The sequence below is a fragment of the Poecilia formosa genome, unplaced genomic scaffold (assembly GCF_000485575.1).
Source record: "Poecilia formosa unplaced genomic scaffold, Poecilia_formosa-5.1.2 Scaffold35, whole genome shotgun sequence".
Classification (NCBI taxonomy): Eukaryota; Metazoa; Chordata; class Actinopteri; order Cyprinodontiformes; family Poeciliidae; genus Poecilia; species Poecilia formosa.
Genome location: NW_006799974.1, coordinates 2,339,709 through 2,360,041, shown reverse-complemented (window position 1 = coordinate 2,360,041; position 20,333 = coordinate 2,339,709). Strand labels below are relative to the sequence as shown.

The 20,333-nt window shown below is 35.6% G+C and overlaps 2 protein-coding genes across 4 annotated transcripts; both read left to right on the top strand.

The window, feature by feature from the left end:
• Positions 1-1,293: 1,293 nt before the first annotated feature.
• top6bl (TOP6B like initiator of meiotic double strand breaks) lies at positions 1,294-11,019 on the top strand. Of its 3 annotated transcripts, none has more exons than XM_016670591.1 (14): positions 1,294-1,407; positions 1,557-1,680; positions 2,456-2,509; positions 2,585-2,697; positions 2,828-2,911; positions 3,000-3,055; positions 3,347-3,418; positions 3,553-3,745; positions 6,778-6,901; positions 9,164-9,334; positions 9,427-9,548; positions 10,345-10,455; positions 10,526-10,624; positions 10,708-11,019. In XM_016670591.1, the coding sequence occupies exons 1-14, from the start codon at positions 1,387-1,389 to the stop codon at positions 10,753-10,755; spliced, it is 1,392 nt and encodes a 463-aa protein (XP_016526077.1). In that variant the 5' UTR covers positions 1,294-1,386; the 3' UTR covers positions 10,756-11,019. The 3 variants fall into 3 exon arrangements, with proteins under 3 accessions (XP_016526077.1, XP_007550469.1, XP_016526078.1); XM_007550407.2 differs by having other exon boundaries at positions 2,798-2,911; XM_016670592.1 differs by having other exon boundaries at positions 1,310-1,407; positions 1,540-1,680; positions 2,798-2,911.
• A 108-nt stretch (positions 11,020-11,127) lies between these two features.
• Positions 11,128-13,297, top strand: LOC103136909 (thiosulfate sulfurtransferase/rhodanese-like domain-containing protein 1). The gene is made up of 4 exons (XM_007550369.2): positions 11,128-11,930; positions 12,575-12,691; positions 12,814-12,976; positions 13,072-13,297. The coding sequence occupies exons 1-4, from the start codon at positions 11,918-11,920 to the stop codon at positions 13,121-13,123; spliced, it is 345 nt and encodes a 114-aa protein (XP_007550431.1). The 5' UTR covers positions 11,128-11,917; the 3' UTR covers positions 13,124-13,297.
• The last annotated feature ends 7,036 nt before the right edge of the window (positions 13,298-20,333 follow it).

Sequence of the window (20,333 nt, the reverse complement as noted above, 5' to 3'; positions counted from 1 at the left end):
TCATACGTGTGATAAAAAACAGCATTTTGATCACTTTGTTTGCATAAAAATCATATAATAATAGATCAGAATCAACGTTGCTGTTAGTTTCTTTGTAGAAGGAAGTAGAAATTCAGAAAATAGTTTTATATTAGGGGAAACAATGGTTCACGATGGAAGGGTTTGTACCGTTGCCAGTGGGTTACCAGTTCGAAATCCTTCTNGTATGAACCCAGATGACTTTAAAGCCAAGTACGGTGTAGCAAAGCCAGCGCTGAATGCTCCTCACATGGTGTTTTACTGCCAGTCAGGCAGGCGAGGGGAGATGGCAGCAGGAAATGCACGGCAAAGAGGATATACTAAGTAAATGGGTTATTTTTGTTGTGATTTCTGTTTATCAGAATGTTTCTAGACTCTATTTAATTAAAGGCATTTTGATTTTGTTATCATTAGAGTAAACACCTGCTAATTAAAAATAAGGAACTTGGTTGTATCAAACAATATTAGAGTGTGTTGCCACTCAAATCCAATTAAATAATGAAAGCTTTTCATAGTAAATGTAACAATCCCATCGCATAAAAATCAAATAATAATAGATCAGAATCAACGTTGCTGTTAGTTTCTTTGTAGAAGGAAGTAGAAATTCAGAAAATAGTTTTATATTAGGGGTGACAATGGTTCACGATGGAAGCGTTTGTACCGTTGCCAGTGGGTTACCAGTTCGAAATCCTTCTTCTCCGAGCTTCGTTTTTACTATATTCAAGGCTCTATGTTTGGTCCTCTTGTGTTTACCCTCTGCACTTTTTCCCTCTTGGTAACATCATCTGCCATCATGGCCTTAATTACCACTGCTATGCTGACATTTCCAAATGTGTCAGTTCTACAAGGTGCTCCACCCTCACCCACTGTCTCACTAAAATAAAAACCTGGGTGGAGCAAAACTTTCTTAAGCCATGCTATGACTATGACTATAAACTATGGCAAATGTGACGTCATCATTATCTCTGTTCAGACACTATCACCTTCTCTCCGTCACCATAATCTTGACGTTTATTTTAACTCCACCCTCTCCTTTGACAACCATACCAACTAAATAACTAGGACTTCATTTTTCCACTAAAAAAAACATAGCAAGACTCCGTCCATCCATCTCTTTTTTTACATCCCATTTCATCTTCTTTAACTCAAACTCCTGTCCCTCCTCTGCACCCAGGACTACGGTACAGAGTCCTGTAGCAACGTACAGCAACGTAAAAAAAAAAATTCCCCATGTCCCCTGGGGGGCTCCGTAGTAAGCTTCTCCCTCTGACTTCGCTTTCCTTGATAATTGAAGACAGGTGGTCCTACGCGCCTGCGCAGTTCTTGAGAGCTGAGCTGATTGTTTAAAATTTAACTTCTGAATTAAGAATGTTAAGAGAAATACGGCAGGTAATTACTTGAATAAGTTGATTATAACTTAAACTGTGTATGCGCTAATTGGATTTTTTTTTCCTAAAAGTTTTTTAAACACGTATAAATGGTTTATTATCGACGCTAATGTTAATGTTAGCATGATGTTAGCTTGTCAATCTGTTCAGGTGCTGAGGCTAATCCAACTGATGGGAAAACAAAGGAAACGATCTAGTTTAAAGAATACTGGAGCACTTTTAGTGCTTTTATGGACCGAAAAGGGCTCGTCCCATCAGAGGTTAAACTGCACTGGTAAGATAGCTGTATTTTCTGATAATTTGCTGAATTTTGATATATCGTGCTAATTAATTATCCATCAAAACTTTAGACTACCGGCAATGAAAATTACATTTTGAGAGTATTACATTAAGTTTCTCTAAGTTAAGAACAGCAAGGGTATAATCCTGGCATTTTATAATTGATTATATAAAGTATGTGGTAAAAATGGTCTGAATATTGAATTATTTTATAACATTTTGGTACTTTGGATTAGTTATCTATAATAATTTATAAATTAATTTAATAATGATACAGACATGAAAAAAGTGATTAGAAAAACAGTCTGAAAGTGTTTTGGACTGTGTGTCATCTTTAAAACTGTATATGTTTTAGGTACCCCCTATTTCTTAAAATAAATGTATCAGCAAGGCACAAATGAATTATTACAAACTAATTTAAGTGTTAATTTAGATTTTAAAGTAAAGCTGATTAAAGTTTGTGAATAAAATTGTCTTTATGTCATGGCTGAAAGCCAACCTCATCATGCTGTTTCTGTAATAATCCAGTAAAGCATAACGAGGATCACTTTATCACATTAATTAATCACATTTACTCAAAAATCAAGAAAATCTTTTAGAATGAGATTGGAGTCTGGAACAGTTTGGATATTTTAAATAACAGACAATGTGAAGAAACTTGTTTGGTCTTTTTAGATTTTATTTCCTCCATTTTCAACATTAACTGTGCTGCACATGCTCCTTCACTCGTCAGACAAAAACCTCATTCTAATTGTCATTTTATTCTCTAGTTGCAGCTGCTGGTTCCTGGTGTTTTGGAATTGAAATGCAAACCCTTCAAGCTGGTATGTAAACATAACAACAAACACACTGAGTCACAGATTATATTTGCTTCATCTGTTCTGCACTGATGTGAACAGACCTGAAAAAAGTCCTGCTTCCCGATGTGTGGCCTTGTCCTGAGCCTGATCCCGAGGAGCTGTGCGCCTTCACAGATCTGTACGGATCACTGAAGTTCCTGCTGAATTTTCAGGTAATTCAATTTATTAAATGTGATAAGTACTAATTTACTTAAAAATATTAACTTCTGAAGTTGCTATCTGGACATGTGTTTATTTTTCTTGTTTATTTAGTGCGTTAAAGATGTGATGTCGTTCTTCCAGATGAAAAATCCAGGACATTACTCGTCCAAATGGCAGGCTCATGTTAAAGCGTTTCTTCAGACGTTCGGTTTGACCAATGCTGGGGTATGAAACTCCTCCCTCTCTTTTAAATTATATCATGGGAAAGGACAAAAAATATAAATAGATTTTTTTTTTGTATATATTTATCCAGATAAGAATCCAACTAAAATTTAAAATCCATGGACAGAAATCACAACATGACTTTAGGTAAGACATCAACATCACAGACTGTAGTAGTTCTCTGTTTCAGAGCCTGAGAGAAAGAAATGTAAGGCACAAGATGAAATATTTTTCAGAAACACAAATTAATGTAATCCAATCAATCCATATTGTGAAATAAAATGCAATTATGCTCCACGTGTATCACAGTTATAATAAAAAGCACAAAAAAATCAATTTTTGATTGTAGTTTTTTTCATTAATTTATATTGTATTGTATGATCATAAAGCCATTAAAATATATAAAGTTTAACTCCTGTTTTTGCTGTTTCCCAACAGCGCTTTCCTCATCAGTAAAGTTGCTCTTTCAGTCCAACCACCTCTGATCTTGGACGTCACTTGTTCTGCACAGTCAGTAATACTAGTTTATTGCTGTTTTATGATACTTTTTTGTATTTCTGTTAAAATGTTTGAAAGTCCTGCTGCTCATGCAGGCACAGTGAGGTCACAGCTGCGTACAAACAGGGATTTTCTCTCCTTTTCAGACCATGGTGCAATCAGAGAGGATTGTGGTGTCAGAAAGGACATCCTGTCGTCGGAGAACGGTTTCCTCTCGGCATCCCACCCAAAGCCATGGACCAGGGTCTGTTCGGAGAGCTCAGTGTCCAGATTGTTTCGCTGCTGAGCCCCTGTGTGCTGCAGTACCCCCATTTGCCTACGGAGCTATCTCGCATGCAAATATCCTTTTTGTCTGTTTTAGTCACATTCTGTTCTGATTTCTCTGTAAAGATGAGTATCTGAACAGGTGCATGAAGAAAAACTTGCTTTGTATTCAGTCATGTGACAAGGGCTTCAACTGTTCTGCTGCAGGATCATGAGTCAGGGAAATCGTTGCCTTCCAGCTTCCCTATTAATCAGCTGTGCTTATAGTTACATCATCTTATCCAAATATGACAGTGAAACATAAAGATGAGTTATTTTAGACGTGTTCTACCAAATATGGACACAAGGGATCACAAGATTGTGTTAGACCTCTGCTTGTCCCTGTTTGCTAATAGCTGTCCAGTCACAGCTTTAATGGGTTTTCAGTGCCATGAAGTCAGTTGGACAGGAAGTAGTCACATCTGTAGCTCTACTTTTCCACATGGCTTACACAAAACAACAAGCGACTTAAATTAGATGTGGATTTGTCACCACTTTTGTATTTCCTAATGATGTATAGCGCAGATACTACTTAATGGGGAATTTAGTCTATTTAATGACAACCAGTAATAGGAACTGTTGTGTCTCTCCGGCGATCCCTTCAGGGAGTTTGTCTTATTTCAGAGAGTTGTTGCTGGTGGTGGTGGGCTCCTGTAGCAGTCTGTATTACAGCAAATTTGTTGAAGCATCTGACTAAACACAGTAGGTTTTTCTATGACAGTCTCATCAAAATGATGCTCAGGGTTGTTCATTCATTTTTTATTTTTTATTTTATGTAATCTATAATCACCAATATTATGTTGAATACTGTGACAAATTGTCTGGACAGCATGACAGCAACTCAAAGAAATTTGACTAGATGCATTGGCTACACTTTTAATAAAGACTAAAACTGGTTGACCTTAAATAGCAACAAAAATACATCTGGCTTCAGAGCAACAGCTGTGAACCTCAGAGCAAAGTTAATGTCAATAACCCCTGAAGTCCGTCACTGAAGTATGAGAATGTATTGCATCTCACCTTAGAGATAAAACTTGTGCCAAAATCACTTGACTTGCAGATTTATTCACAAGTACTTAAGTCTTCTTCATCTGCAGCTTCGCCACAGTCGCTCGGTGCAGATCCTTCTTTAGTGGCAGGAAGTGAGCAAAAAATAACACACAGCTGATGGGAGATGAAGTAACGTAATGACCAGCTGGAGGTTTGTAGAAAATCACATTGTAAACTGTAGGTTTAGTTGTGAGTTGTTACCTTTTCCCTGAGTTTTTATTCATTATTTTGGGGGTTGATTTGTGATAGAAAATAAGATGCTTTATTTCCTGCTCTATAAATTAGCTTAAGGACATTCTAAATTGAAATTTTCTTAAAGTTAAGTGAACTGTGTGGCAGCAGGTGGTAATTTTTCCTTCTTTCTAAAATACAGTTGTAAAAAATCATATTTACCTTTTTAATTTGAGGGTTTTGTAGGTCAGGTCATGATTAAAAATGGTCTGGGGCGCCACATGGTTCAGTGGAAAGCAGTCGTTCCCAGTTCGATTCTCGGTCAAAACCCATTTACTGCATGTCTGCCTCTACTCTCCCTGCCTTCTTCCTATCAGCTACTAGTAAATAAAAGCCAGTAGAGCCACAAAATATATAAAAAAACAGAATTGTGGTCTTTACCACACACTAACTTCACAACTCGTCACACAACAGATTCCACACATTCATTATTTAGTAAACCAAAACTAATCCAAGGCCTTATTTTTCAGTGTTTTCTCGGTTCCCTTAAGGTTTGCAGCCACAGCAGGATTTTCATCACATGGAGGTTTGGACTCGATTCTTTCACCAGTTGTTCTGTTGTAGATTTTCATTATTTTGTTAAGTATAAAGATTCCAACAACTTTTAAAGTCAGCTGAGGCCTGAAGAGTTAAATGATCTACTTAAGACATATTTGGAATTGACTATATGTTCCAAATTGACAGGCAACAGTTATTACCTTTATAAAGTAATTGCTAATATATTTTCACTCTAACATGTGAAAAGATCTGGCTACAAATTCAGCATTTGTAGATGTGGAAAGGGAGTACTTAGTTTTTCACAAACTGCTCTTTAGGTTTCCTCTTTGTTTAATACTCAACAATAAAAGTGTCGTAATCTGAAATGGGTATATTTCAGAACCTGTTTTCGACCAGATCGTATTTATTCTGTCCTATTTTGTGAAACCCTAGAATTTAATGCAACTTTCTTTCCTTTTGTAAATTAAATGAAGTGCATATAAAACTGAAGCTGGATAGAACATGAAATAAGAAAGCCAAGATCTTCTACTTTAGGCGGGTTTGTGGTTTTGCTTCGCCTGCACATCTGCCGTATTCACTTTCAACTGAGATGGCAAAAGACGACGTGATCAGGTTTTAAATCTGTGAGAACGTGTGTTGATGCCTCTTAACCCCTCAAATGTCTCTTTTCTTGTAGACGCAGCCAACCTATCACTCAGTTTGCTTTTAATGTCTTTAATAATGTCATCAGAGTAAAAGCGACCATGAGAAGAGCAACATCTGCTTCAGGAAACCACGGATATGCAATTATATTTAGAATTATTGCAATAACAATATGACTTGTGATAATTATTAAGTGTTTGCCTTAAGAAATAAAAATAAATAAAAATTTATTGTTTCATCTCAACCACAAGGTTTTATTAAAAAGTTGCCTCAGGTCGTCGTTTTGCTGTTTTGGTATTGAAACTAATTGGTTGTATCTGAAAGTCTTCTCCGCCTTACTGTCTGTTTACCCTGTAAAAAGCTTAAAACTGTATAAACACACATGTCAGCAAAACTATGACGGGCATAGACATCATGCTTTCATTGTACTTAAATAATTATCTAACGATTCTTGCAGCACTTCTGGTTTTTTTATATTCATTCTGCCTGCAGCAGATTGTAGCTATCAGTCTGTGCTTCGTTGTGCAGGCCTAAGTTTAGACATGCAGCGGTATGTTGTGTGGTAGACTGGGTGTTTTTTTTTTGTTTCCGAAGGGGATTTAGACGTCTGATTTGAATGAATCATCCTTGACTCGCCGTGTTTTCAGGTTCTGGTTTTCAGCCCCAGTAACGTCCCTGTTTCAGCTCCGTCTGGTTTCTTCCAAGCCCTCCCTGTTGCTTTGGACTACCAGCATCTGGGACTGGGCAGAATGCACTGCTGCTCCTCCAAAGGTAAACAACAACCACCGCTGGGAGAACAGCATGTTCTCACTGCCCAGATGCATTGTGGGTCTTTACCTGGAAGGGCTAGTTTTCCAATAAAAAATCTGGAAATTAAGGTTTGGGATGTTGAACATTCAATCCCATCTAGTAAAGACTTTCAATAACAATTAAAGCACAGATTTGTTTTTCTCTTGACTTCAGGGAATTGCACATAAAAAACACATGTTTAGCTGTGAGAGAATAAGAAAAAGCTGTAATTGATCCCAGAAGCAGATAATTGAAATCAAATGAGAGCAAACAAACATTGAAAGCAGCAACAAAGAGAATAAACAATGTTTTCAAATCTATTCCACAGACTTGAAATGTGGGAAATACTCTTAGATACATGTAAATGCTGTTTATTTTCATTAAATGTTGTTTTTTGGAGCGAAAAGGTGTGCAAACATCTTTATAACTGGGATAATTTTCTTGTAGTCTCATTAAAACTGCAGTTGGAAGCTGGGATTAATTTCCCTAAACTATTTTAGAGCAACTTCAACATCAATAAAAATACCAGGTTGCTGATGTTCAGCAATGTTTACAGAGTTTGGGAGTCAGTTTAGCGTGACACAATAAAAAATGTTGAAAGCTTTATAAGGCACAGCCACCATCGTGCCTGTGTTGGTTTCATATGCTGCATCCGGTACTAAAATATATAGTCATATAAAACAATAATTGAGGAAACTATGACTCATGCAAGTCATCGGCCATCTGGCTCATTCATTTTGAGGTGTAAACCTCCTCTCGTTCTTATGGTCACATTTATCTAATTTGGGATAAACAAAATTGGACATGTGTCAGAGGAAACGTTCATGATTATCTAATAAGCAACAGTGGATTTGTGTGGGTTTTTCCTACAGTCAGCATCGACTGTATGTATAAACCAGGCTACATTGTTTTGTTTTATTTTGCCAATATGTTTTAATTTTGGCAAATTCTCTCATTCCTCCTTTGCCATAGATTACGTTCATTGAAATGTAATTTTATTCAGTAATTTGATTCAAAAAAGGAAAATCATGTAGATTTACAGACTCAGTAACATATTTTCTATCTTTATTTTTTGTGATAATGACATACAGGTGATGGAAACCCAGAATTCAGCAGAAACGAATGAGGAAGACTGCTGTCTAGACTTTTAGGAACATACTCCTTCAAAAGGAGGGTAAACCAAAGGAGGTTATTTCTAATTACCTTTTCTAGCTAAAAAAAAAAAAACTGGAGATTGACTGTGCTGATACAAACGCATTCCTAGCAAATTAAGTGAAAAGACAAGATGTATTAGGAAAAAATTGCAGCCACAACTAAGACAAAGTGCATTCTAGAGTTTGTGGGAGTTTCAGAGACGGGTTGTGGCTAAAGTTGCTGCTTAAAGAGCCGCCACACACAACATTTTTCATGACTGGCTGAATCACTCAGATTCCTCCTGCACGTCTAAAATCTTTGATTTACATGAAGGTACATTATTTCATTTGAACACCAGGGTCTGAATGTGGAGAAAGAGTGAAGTTATATTTGCTGAATCCATTTTAGTGTTTTTAAAATCTGATTCATCTTGCTGTTTTGTCCTAATGAGACCACTTGATGGCGCTGCTGCACTATTTATGCAGTGGCATCAACTGACTGATGACATTTTTCAGATCAGTGAAGTAAAATAACACAAATGAACAGGTGTAAATAAACTCAGTGACTTTACATTTTAGCAAACATTACTGTGTATTTTCATTAAGTTCAGGCATATTTTCCTTCGAGCAGAAAAGACCATTTTAATAACATGACACTGTAGACAGCAGAGGGGGTCAGAAATGACACAACAGCATATATCTGTACATCATTAAAATGAGGTTTGTGAGGTTGTCGCTGTTTCACTGGTTGTCATTTCCTATCAGTCTCAAACTGCAGCTTATTTACCAAGACGGGCCGATAATCAACTCCTTTCACACATTGTGACAGATCTGTCTCCATCAGCTAACCAGGCTCACATGTAACTGTAACTAATTTCCAAAGTTTTTATTGTGCAGTTAACTAGTGAATTATTCTCTCTTAATGACAAAAATAAGCTGATTACTCCTAAGTTCACATTTTTATTATTCTTTTTTTTTCTAAATGATGTAGAACCGAAAGATGCAACTCTTCGCTCTATAAACTACATACTGAGGCCGTAGAACCAGAGTGGTACTATTAGTTATTTTTTGTAAATATAAATTTCTATATATTGTGTTTTAAATGTCCCAGCATCCCCTGATGATCCTGTGCACAGTGATGGTGTTGTGTTCACTGTGGAGCGGGAAAACTGGGACGATCCAGAGCGAGAACCCAGTCACCTCCCAGTTCAGCAGAGTCTCCTAGTCCTGCTCTTCTTACAGCACAGTGACCCCTTCACCTCTGAGCTCACAGATAAAATGGGTGAAGATTTATTACCATCATCATCATCATCGCAGCAGATGTGAACATGAAACCCTGAGCTGAAAACATTCACCATTTTTTTCTTCCTACAGATTGTGAGTTGTTATTAGAGCTCCATCTAGAGGACATTCTGAGCAACAACAGGCAGGCAGTTACGTCAGCTCTGCAGGCTGAACTTTTCAACACAATGAAGGCTTTAAAAGAAAGAAAAAAGGCAAGAAAGACATTTTTCTGCATTAATTTAACAACTTTATGTAAGACCACCATGCTTACAAGGGGAAAATAATTTGACTAAGTCTTTTCTGGTATCAACCCCATAAGCTTCAGCGTATTTTATGTCACAGATTACCACAAAATAGTCCATAAATGGGAAATAGAAGTAAAAATATGCGTAGTTTGCATTTATTTATTTGCAAGTAAAAGTCAAATAAAGCAGTGTGGCATACATAACTATCTTTTGTCAAAGGTCCAGATGCAAAGCTTCTGGGGTTTGTCTCTAGCTGCTTTGCATCTCTAGAGACAGAATTTTCTTGCTTTTTCAACTTTAAAAAGAGGCGGCACATCTCTGAGTTTCAATCTTCAAGTTGTGCTATATGTAAGGTTTTTAATAAAGGAAACCTCTGCTCCACTTTTTAAAAAATCTCTTAACAGTTTTATTTTCCAGAATTGTCTTATATTTACCCCTCCATCTGTCTGTCTATCAACTCTGAGTTTGAAAGAAAAATATCCCCACAGCATGATGCAGCCACCATCTTCTTTCACTGTGGTTATTATGTGCTCTGTGTGTCATATGTAGACTAAAAACTTGAGTTTTAGTTTAATCATCTTTCTTACTTTTTAAAAATGTTCTACTGCTTTGTCTTGATTAGTCACTTAAAAGCCCAATAAAGTACGTTGAAGTTTTTGCTTTTAGCGCAACGAAATGTAACGTGTATTTTTGTGTTTTCTATTTTAAAAAATCAAAATATTCACAAATCATATAAAATAAATACGTGTGTTTGTGTTGTAAGAAACGAGAGAAACTGCAGTCAGCTGCTGAGGTGATCGTCAGCGCCACCATCAGCATAGTGAGCAGCAGCAGCAACATGGACTTCAGAAATGCCTGCTTGAAACACATGAAGGTGCTTTCATTTTCTTACTTAAACACAACATTATTTTAAAATAAAACGCTCATATCTATGTGTCCGTCAGGTTCGTGACACTCATGAGCTATCAGCCTCCCTCAGAGAGTCCCTGTGGAGGGTGTCGTCATGGAAACGGCTCCCCAAAGTCGGGTGCTATTCTGCTCAGGTGAGAATGTCGTTTGATTTCTGCCACAATCGGGTTCAAATCTGCTTTTGGCTTCATTTACCATCACAATATTATTCCAACAGGTCGAAGGTCAAGCTGCGAGTAATGAGGCCGTCAGAGCTGAAATCTGAAAGATTTTTTTTTTTAAATTCTGGCCAGGAATTATTTTATTTTTTTTTTTTTGGGTTACAGAGACATGTTTGTACTGCGAGTATTTAGTGTTTCTAATACTCCATCAGAAATATATAATTTACACTACAGTATATGTGAATGTGACTTTTTTTTTACTGCTTTACAATAGATTGAAATTTAGGCTAGAGATCTAATTAATTGCAATAAAGATTGGTTTAGACTTTTCTGTGATGGCGGTTGCTTTAATAAATGTATACGAAACATTATGTGCAGTTGAGTTTATTTTAGGTTGAAATAAAATAGAAAAAAATATCAGCATAAACTGTTGACCTGAAAGTAATTCAGCAGAGAAAGTATCCATGATGGTACTGATCTTAATATGTCTATAGTTCCTGTTTTTTTTGTTTTTGTTTTTTTTTGTTTGTTTGTTTGTTTGTTTTGTTGTTTTTTTGTTGTTGTTTTTTTTTTTTGGAGACAATAATTGTTGAAAATAATTGTACTATAATATTGCACCATTACAGAAACTAAAACTAACCCATATAAATTAAGGAATAATTGAAAAATACAAACCCATTAAAAAAACAATAGTCTGTTTTGTTGACTTTACTTTTACATTTTTAAAGTGTTATTTCTTAATGGAACAACAACATAGAAAACTTTGTCACAAATTGAAGGGATTTAAATCCACTGATGAAATAATGAGAACCTGAGGACATCAGGATCCAGACAGAGCTGCCCTCAGTGTGATTTAGTTTTTCTTTATTGATTATTGAACAAATTGTCTTAAAAGAGTCTCTAAATGTGAAAAACATTTGCAATGAATTATCATGTCAGTTTTTTTCATGCTTGATTTTCTTTCATTGAATATTCCCTGCCGATATCTAAAAAGTTAGATGTTTCAATAGATTATTTATTTGTTTTGACCCTTGATAGAGGACCTAATGATTTAGAGCCCGGGTTGTAATTGAAACACCTCCTCAACAGTGATGCTCTTACATAATTATTGGCTCCATTACCTGAGTCTTCAAGGTCAGACCCGGCCCACTGAGTGAACCTGAGCCAATTATTTGCCACCAAGCTGCATAAAAGCGGCGATGTGGAAGAGGAGAATTAAGCAGAGATTCCTGATTCATCTCTAAAGCTTCACTCACGCAAACCAACATGACAAACCCAGGTGAGTGTTTTCTTCTGATGGCACAGTAATTATCTCTTTTTAATAATTAAACTGGGACATCCTACAGCATTCATTTAAAATATTTTTAATATTTTTTTTACAAATTGATTAGAATGCAAAATCAATTATATTTTTGTTTCAGTTTAGTATACTAGTTTCATGACTTGCAATGTTAATATGTCAAATGTTACACAAAGACAGATAAATGTGTAGATAATGGTTTATGACTAAATCTTTATGCATATGTCCCTGTGACGCAGCAGAGTAGATAGGGTGAAGCTGACAGCTTCACAGTTACTTTTAAAACATTATTTATCTTCTATTCAGAGCTTTGCACAAACTGTAACATATCTGCTCACCTGTGCTTTTTGCATTTTGTTACATGCACGTTTTCTAATTGGCAATTTAGAGAGAAAAAAAATCATACTTGGAGTTTATGTGGCAGGATTTTTTTAAAACCATGAATTTCCAGGATTTTATTATCTTTGCCAAAATTTTTAACATTTGTCTCCAGTTGGAGCAAATCTGAGCTCAGAATATTTGGAAACACTACCTAATAATTAAGTACAATTATGGAACCTAAAAAATAGATTCACGCAGATTTCTCTGGGTGTTTCTTAAAAAACGTCTTTTCTTTTTTCTAGTCTCATACGAGGAACTGAAGGCTCTCCTGGCCAAAAGCAAAGATCTGATTCTGATTGACGTCCGTGAGACAGACGAGGTGAACAAAGGACGCATCCCCAGGTCCACTCACATTGCCCGTAAGAGCTCATTTATTATAATTTTACTAAATATCTGCATCTTTTTCACTACATGGTCTTTCTAGTGCCTCAGGCCTGTGTGAGTGAACTGCTGTCGTGTCTTTCTCCTCTGTTTTGATCAGTTGGCACCGTCGAAACTGCCTTCAAAATGAGCCCAGAGGATTTCCAGGCCACATACGGGATTCCCAAACCTGCACTGGATGCGCCTGAGCTGGTCTTTTACTGCCGGTCAGGGAAGCGGTCAGCAGAGGCCATCAGCAAAGCCAGAGAACTTGGATATGTGACGTACGTTAATACGTTTTGTTGACAGTATTAAAGTTCCCCAAGTCGTTACTGCAGACGTCTCCTCTTACCGTCAATGTTTCTCTTCTTACTTTCAGAGCACGTAATTACACCGGCTCTTACCTGGACTGGTCTAGGAGGGAGGGATAAAGATTCACGTTGGAGAAGAGCCTCACACCGCACACTATATTTATATAATTATATAAGCTGTAAAAACCTTCTAGACATTGATCATGTTGGTTCTTATAGAACACGTCTCTGAATGTTATTTGTGTGAATAAGTAACTTGCAAATAAAATAAAATTATTTTTGTTCTTAAAAGTGTTACTGTGTTTTTATGGACATCTCAGATCCAACATTTCATAAGATATGAAAAGACAGACAGCTTTGACAAGTGCAACATATTTACCTCATCCAGTTCACTAACAGACAAAAACAGAGATGGCTCTACTGCAGTAATTCGTCCTAAACAATTTCTAATTTGTCTGTTAATAAACAGTATTGTCATTAACAACACTTTATTCATAAGGAAACATCAAGCATTTAAAAAGTTTTATCATTTCATACAGTTTAAAGTCCAGGAGGAAGCTATGTCAAGAGCTAACTGCTAGCAACTGCAGCAGATAAACATAAGATATTAATGCAATGAATCAGTGATGATCATTTTTTTAGCCCTGCTTCCCAAAGTTGGGCACATGAGCATGTTGTGTCAAAAAACCAGATGGATAATCTGGAAAGTTTACCAAGAAGCTAAAATACATTTCTTTCAAAAGAATAATAATCTGTGCCAAAACTGGTAACATACACTGATACAACATGAAGACTAATTGGTCTTTCTGCTGCCATTGAGGCATAAATCAGATTCAAACAAGTTTTCTCCAAAACTTTCCTGTAGTATTTGTGGTTTGTGATGGAACAAGCAACATTCACATGGATGGCAGGACTGTAGGTTTCCCATAAGCGCATGTCTTAGAGCTGAGGTGTGTGGAGAATATATTATGAAGAATAAGGAAATGACCTTTGTTGAACTGATGTATAATCATAGATTTAATCACATGTCAAACTTGAGTGGAGTCCTGCTCTGTTACAGCGCTCCTCTTGTCATGCCAGGCTTTGATAGCCCTGGAGATTGATCCACATTTCATTACCATAGAAGACACAAGAATGCAATCATGATCATGTAGAAGAAGAGAGCAGATCACAAGGTGAACCAGCCGGGCGTGATGAGTGGAGCAGGGAGCAGAGCAGGAGAGGGTGGTTGTTATGTAACGGTATGAACGCACAAGAGACTTCAGATCTCACTGGAATTGCCACGAGGCAACTTTGTGCACATTTCGATGTGTAACTGGATCTGCACAATATAGTCATTAACAAACTTTTCGAATATTTTAGCTTTCACTGCATTCAGAATCAGAATTCATTTTATTTTCACTGTGGATGAAGAAAGCACAACGAAATGTAAAAAAATATCAACTCTCGAAGGCAAGTAAAATAATTGAATAAGAATAATAAAGTATATCAATAAACAAAAATGTAGTAGAAACACAGAACAATTCAATAAGTACTTAAAATTAAATAACATAACATCTTTTCCCATTGATGTTGTTTGGCACTAAAATAAAATTGATTTGACTTTGACTTATAAAGCGATGCTTGATAGGTGAAGAGGAGATTTAGTCACAAATGGGACAACAAAATTATACTGGTTGAGGGTGTGTTTTTTTTTTATTCAGCTCTGCTCTTTGTTAAATTATGAATCTAATTTAAAAAAAAAAATTGGGATCAAATGGTTCTACAGAAATCACAAAGCTTGCTCATTGTCTTTATTACAGACTCAAAATATTACATTACATCATTTGTAATCATAACTGAGAAGGGAATGAAGTAAAATATACAAACTACAATATTAATGAAAGAATTAATATAAAGTCTAATAGTTTATGGAAATTGTAACATTAGCATTCCAAACCTTTCCAGGTTAGATAGATAATCATATCAATAAGATTAAAGCAAAGGAAATAGAGCTGGTTCAGTTACTCTGTTCAAAGGTTAACAGCCACTTCTGTCATATAACTACAGAGACATTCCTCATATCTGTTCAATCAGGAGGCTTAACGTAATAAATGTGATTGGAAATTGATTGCGTTCATATTTGTTGGCTCAAAATATTTAGCAAAATTCAAATTTGTTCAGCCAAAATCATTCTATTTTGACAACTATGTCATAATTTGTGCTTAATATGCTTTAAATGGGTTAAAAGTGCATTCAAATAAAGTTTTGTACTTTATTCAATTGGATTTTTGTTTTCAAATAAATTATATCTAAAAATATCTGCTGAGTTTACTACTTGAATGATAAGTACCATAAAATATCAGGTAAAAAGATGTAAAAACCAGGTTTCAGCATCTTTTGTATTTGACGTCATACATTCCCTCCATTTTTGCATTTTAAACAAAAAGTTCAGCACAGACTCTACAAAACACATGTATTATTCAAAGCAAAACCTCAGATAATAGATCCCAACAGATTTAAAAAAGAATCTTGTTGTCGTTTAGGAAGCCAGTGGTTTATAGCGTCAGCCCTGATAAAATCTCACTTTAACATGAAAACTATTTATAAATGTAATGTTAGATTTGCACAATAATTGCACAAATGCCAACTCATCATTGCTGTTTTTTTCTTACATAATTTAATGATTCGCTCAGCCTATTAAATAACATCTTATCTTTTTTGCAGATAAGTTACAAAACTTCACCTGCCCTGAGAACCCATATTAAGTAACTTTGATAGGACAAAAAAGTCTGTGTCATTTAATGTGCTAAAAACGAAATGTGTATTTTGTTCAGCTTCCATGTAAAAAGTCACATTATTTCACATTGCATGAGCAGACACCAGAGCAGAGATTTAGGTTAGATGTCATATTTTCAATGTGCTTGTTACATAATATCAACAGATAGGGTTATTTCACCTTTGTTCATTAATATGGGGCTTTCTTTCTTCCTGTGTTTTGTAACACTTTAATATGCACTCATATAATTACTCTCCCATAAAGCCAATTGACAAAAGTTGCTTGAGATGCTTGCATAAGTTTGCACATAAAACTGATGACTAAGGCAAATCTTCAAGAGTGAAGAATATGGGGTTGTGCTGTGGTGGCGCAGGGGTTGAGCACAGCCCACATATGGAGGCCCTAGTCCTCAACACAGCCGTCACGGGTTCGATTCCTGGCCTTGGCAACCTTTGCTGCGTGTCTTCCCCCTTCTCTCATTGCCCACTTTCCTGTCGATTAACTATCAAATAAAGGCCACTAGAGCCAAAAAATTATTTTAAAAAAAGAGTGAAGAATATAAACTTTAGCAACTACTGAAAATATCAGAGATTGTTTTTTATTACGTCTTTTTTGTGATAAGATAAACTTAGCTGACCACACCACAATCCTTTGACCTGTAGATGATGCACAGAGTAAATGCTAATCATCATGTGCAAGCTGGCAGCCTGTTTAAATGTGGGTTTATGTAGACTAATATGTCATAAATTTACTTGCAAACTAGATTTATTAGATTAATTTTTGGCCTTTTTATCTGCCACACCATTTGTTGAATAGATTTGACGAGGTGTTTGAAGCTTCCCTCAGTTTTGTTTTTTTTTTATCCATATTAACATGAAAGCTTCACAGAGTTCCTGCAGATCGATCAGCTGGACAGCCGTGATTTGAGGTTCTCTGTTTGATTGATGTCTCATTTCATGGAACCAGTTTGAGATTATTAGAGCCAAAAGTGGATCGACATTGTCAGTAACCCTGCTAATGTAGGCTTTGCCATTTTAAAATTCACTAACATTTTGTGACAGCAGAGCGGTTGATGATCCAGAACATGTTTAAAGATACTTAAATCTCTTTTCTTCCCCATTCTTATCCCTGTTTGAACTTCAGCGAGTTGTCTTCATCCCATAGATGCTTAAAATCGCTGAATTGCTGCCGCAGAGTGGTTGGCTGTTTTGTGTTTCCAAGCAACAAACACATGATTGGTAAATATGTTATGCAGCTGTTACCACCCTCCTCATTTAAAGATCAGATAGAAGAAAAACGTTTTCAAACAGGTTTGCACATTTCTCTGATTCTCTGACATCTTAATGTTACATGATTGACTTACCTTGAATGAGTTAAAATATCACAGGCGTACTGTTGCAGAAGCTTTTAGGTGTGGTGCTTAATCAATAACCCCCAAAGTGATTTTATTGTATCTGACCCTGGAGATAAAACATGTCAAACTGATAGAAAAAGACTGAACCTGCAGTTTTATGGTCAAGCTATGGTCTTCATCTGCTGGTGGTCTATGAACAGTTGGCGCCTTTTCATCTGGATCAATTTATGTACAGATAGCACACTGCAGATAGGCAACACAATTTGCAGTTGAGATTGGCTGGGAAAAACAAAGAATAATTATTCTTAAGTGTAATTATTACTTACTTTTTCCCTTGCAAATCGGAATTAGACTCTTTAAAATAAAAAGAAATGTTCCAGTGCGGGGTTGTGTAACTTAATATATTTGCATATGTCTATTTTTAATAGAAGCAGCTTCTGTGAAACCTATTTGCTGCTATTGTGAGTCCTGCTTGGGACGCAACAGCCTTCATTTTGCGTTTCTAGATTATTTACCTCAGTAATAAATTTGTTCATCAACACCTTGACTTTCATCAGTGGTGGATGAACTCATGCAACCAAAGTTTTCAAAACTTAGCAACTTCCTTCAAAGTTTTAGAAGATCTTTGGATATTCCTTCAGCTGAATTACTAAATGTAACAACCATATAGGCCAGTTTTTCTGCCGGAGTGGTTTTGCTTAGACATGTTGTCTCTCAGAGGGGTTTTTTTGTTGTTGTTGTTGTTTTGTTTTGTTTTTGTGCCTTGAGTTGAATTAAACGGTCAATTTGAGTTTATTGTCTCTGTGGCATGACATGTATTGCAGCTCTAGTAACATTCCTGTGCCGGATCCACCCTGTTTCTCCCAGTCAGCAGCTGGGACTGGTAAACACAACCTCTGCTGGAAAAACATGTACCGACAGCCAAGATGCTTTGGAGGTCTTTACCTACAAGGGCTGGTTTCCCCATAAAAATCTGAAAATGTGGCTTAAATAGTTTGGGTGTCCACAGTGTTTATATCCATCTTGTGAAGATAATTAAAAACAAAACGTTATTCTCTTGACTGGAGAGAAATTCACATAGAAGCCACATGTTTATCTGTGAGAGAAGCTCTATCTACTTATAGGTGCAGAAAAAGAACATGCTTAGCTCATTGCAGAAGGAAATAATTAAAATCAAGAGTAAAACCAAACTATTTGGTGAAAGATGAGAAAAACAAACTCATTAAAGTGACAGTAGTGAAAAGAACAGACTGTACCATAAGTTTTTAGCTGTACTTAAAATCTACCTGAATCCAGAGGATTGTTTTCACAAACATTTCAGAGGGGAAAAATGTGTGCACGTTTCCGGTTAAAATTATTCACTCCACTGGCAGATTTAGTTTTGAAATAATTTTATTCAACCAAGAAACTCGTTTCTGTTAGGAAATGAGTGTGTCGTCTTTCAAAGGATAACAAAGCTATGTAAAGGGAGTGTCAACCAATAAACCTTTAACAGCTTATAGGTTCATTTTTTTTACAATTTGTTAAATAGAGCACTTTTTTCAAGTCAGTTGTGTTAAGGTTTTTCAGGTCATTTTAGGGTTGTTAATTCATTTCGTTGCAGTGTATTCTGTAGTTTTCAACATGCAGTCATTTAAAAGGACAATAAAGAAAAACATCTTAATACGCAAAAAAATAACTTTTACAAGTTCTGGCTGCAGTGGAATCTAATCAGCCTACTGATTGTATTTATGACAGCTGATTAGAGATAAAAGCTGAAGGGATACTTAAACCTTATGTTAATAATTCCCAGATAATCAGACCTGCACATGAAGAGCGATGCGGCTCAAAGCAGATAATGAGTTGTAGTGACGACAAAACATTTTTAATCTGATCAGCCAAAACTGATAACTGATTAAGTGACGTCTCAGTAAATTTCTTGTTTAGTTCACCCCATGTTTTTATTGTTTCGGCTTCATGTTGGGATTTTGTGCACAACTGTGTTGTGGTGTAAACTTTTGAAAGAAAAAAAAAAGATGTTTAAAAATAGGAGGGTTTAGCTTTGAATGCCTGCTTAATTTTAACAGCCTATAATTTTTCGAATAAATATTAGCTTTTTATTATAATTTTAATTTATTATGAATACTTTATTTTAATACAAGATAGCAATAAATAGATAAATAGCCAAGAAAAAGGGAAATACAACTTAGCTTTGCCATTACAAACCTGTGATTCAATCAGTTTCAGAGGCTTTGTTAGAGCACCACCTAGAGGATTTTCTTTGCAACAACAAGCGCTCAACAGGAGCTCTGCGAAGTAAATTTGAAAAACACTGAAAGTAACAATAAACTAAACAAAACAACAAAACGAAACCGATAGATACAAATACAGAAACAATTTTACAGCTTTTCTACTTTTAAATGATCAACTCTAAGTTTGTAAATGTATTTCGCGTTATTCACTATTTTTTATACATGTTTGACAAATATGTGAGGTTTTGTATTCATTTAACAATTTAAAACATAAATTATGTCTGTTGTGTGGTGGAGGGTTATGTAATCAAAGCAAACAATAATCATTCAATGGAATAAAACTGAGTTACAGATTATCACAGTTGTCAATAATTATTACATTTTGGTGTTTATTACTGTGTCTTTAAATACTCATTGATCCTTTTGTTACATTTTGACATAATCTTTGGTGTGTTTTATTAGAATGTTATGTGATAGACAAACAAAATAGCACAAATACATAAATTAGAAGAAAGAGATTATTTTCAAATAAACCTTTTAAAAAATCTGAAATGTGTGGTGTGCATTTGTATTCAGGTTCCTTTATTTTTATATTCTTTGTTTTCTTTTCAACTTCGCAATTATCTCCTGTCTGTTGGCCTACCCCATAAAATACCAGTAAAATACACTGATCTCTGTGATTGTAAGATATTTTTTAAAGAACAATGAATGTTTTTCCTTTCCTTTGTATCAGTTTTTTCTGACTGTTACAATATTGTTTCAGCAGCTAACAGAACAAACTTTGAATTAATAATTTCATTAGAGCAGAAATCATTTAGGACTGAATTTGATCTATGAATAGATGATTGGATTTGACTGGCATGAACTGGATCAATATTAATGTGGTCAGCTTAGAGTCTGTTTATACTTTTGTATTATTAAAACTTTTAATGAAGCTGTCCTTGAATTAAATTAAACCGGGTTTAATTAATAGAACAGAAGAACTTT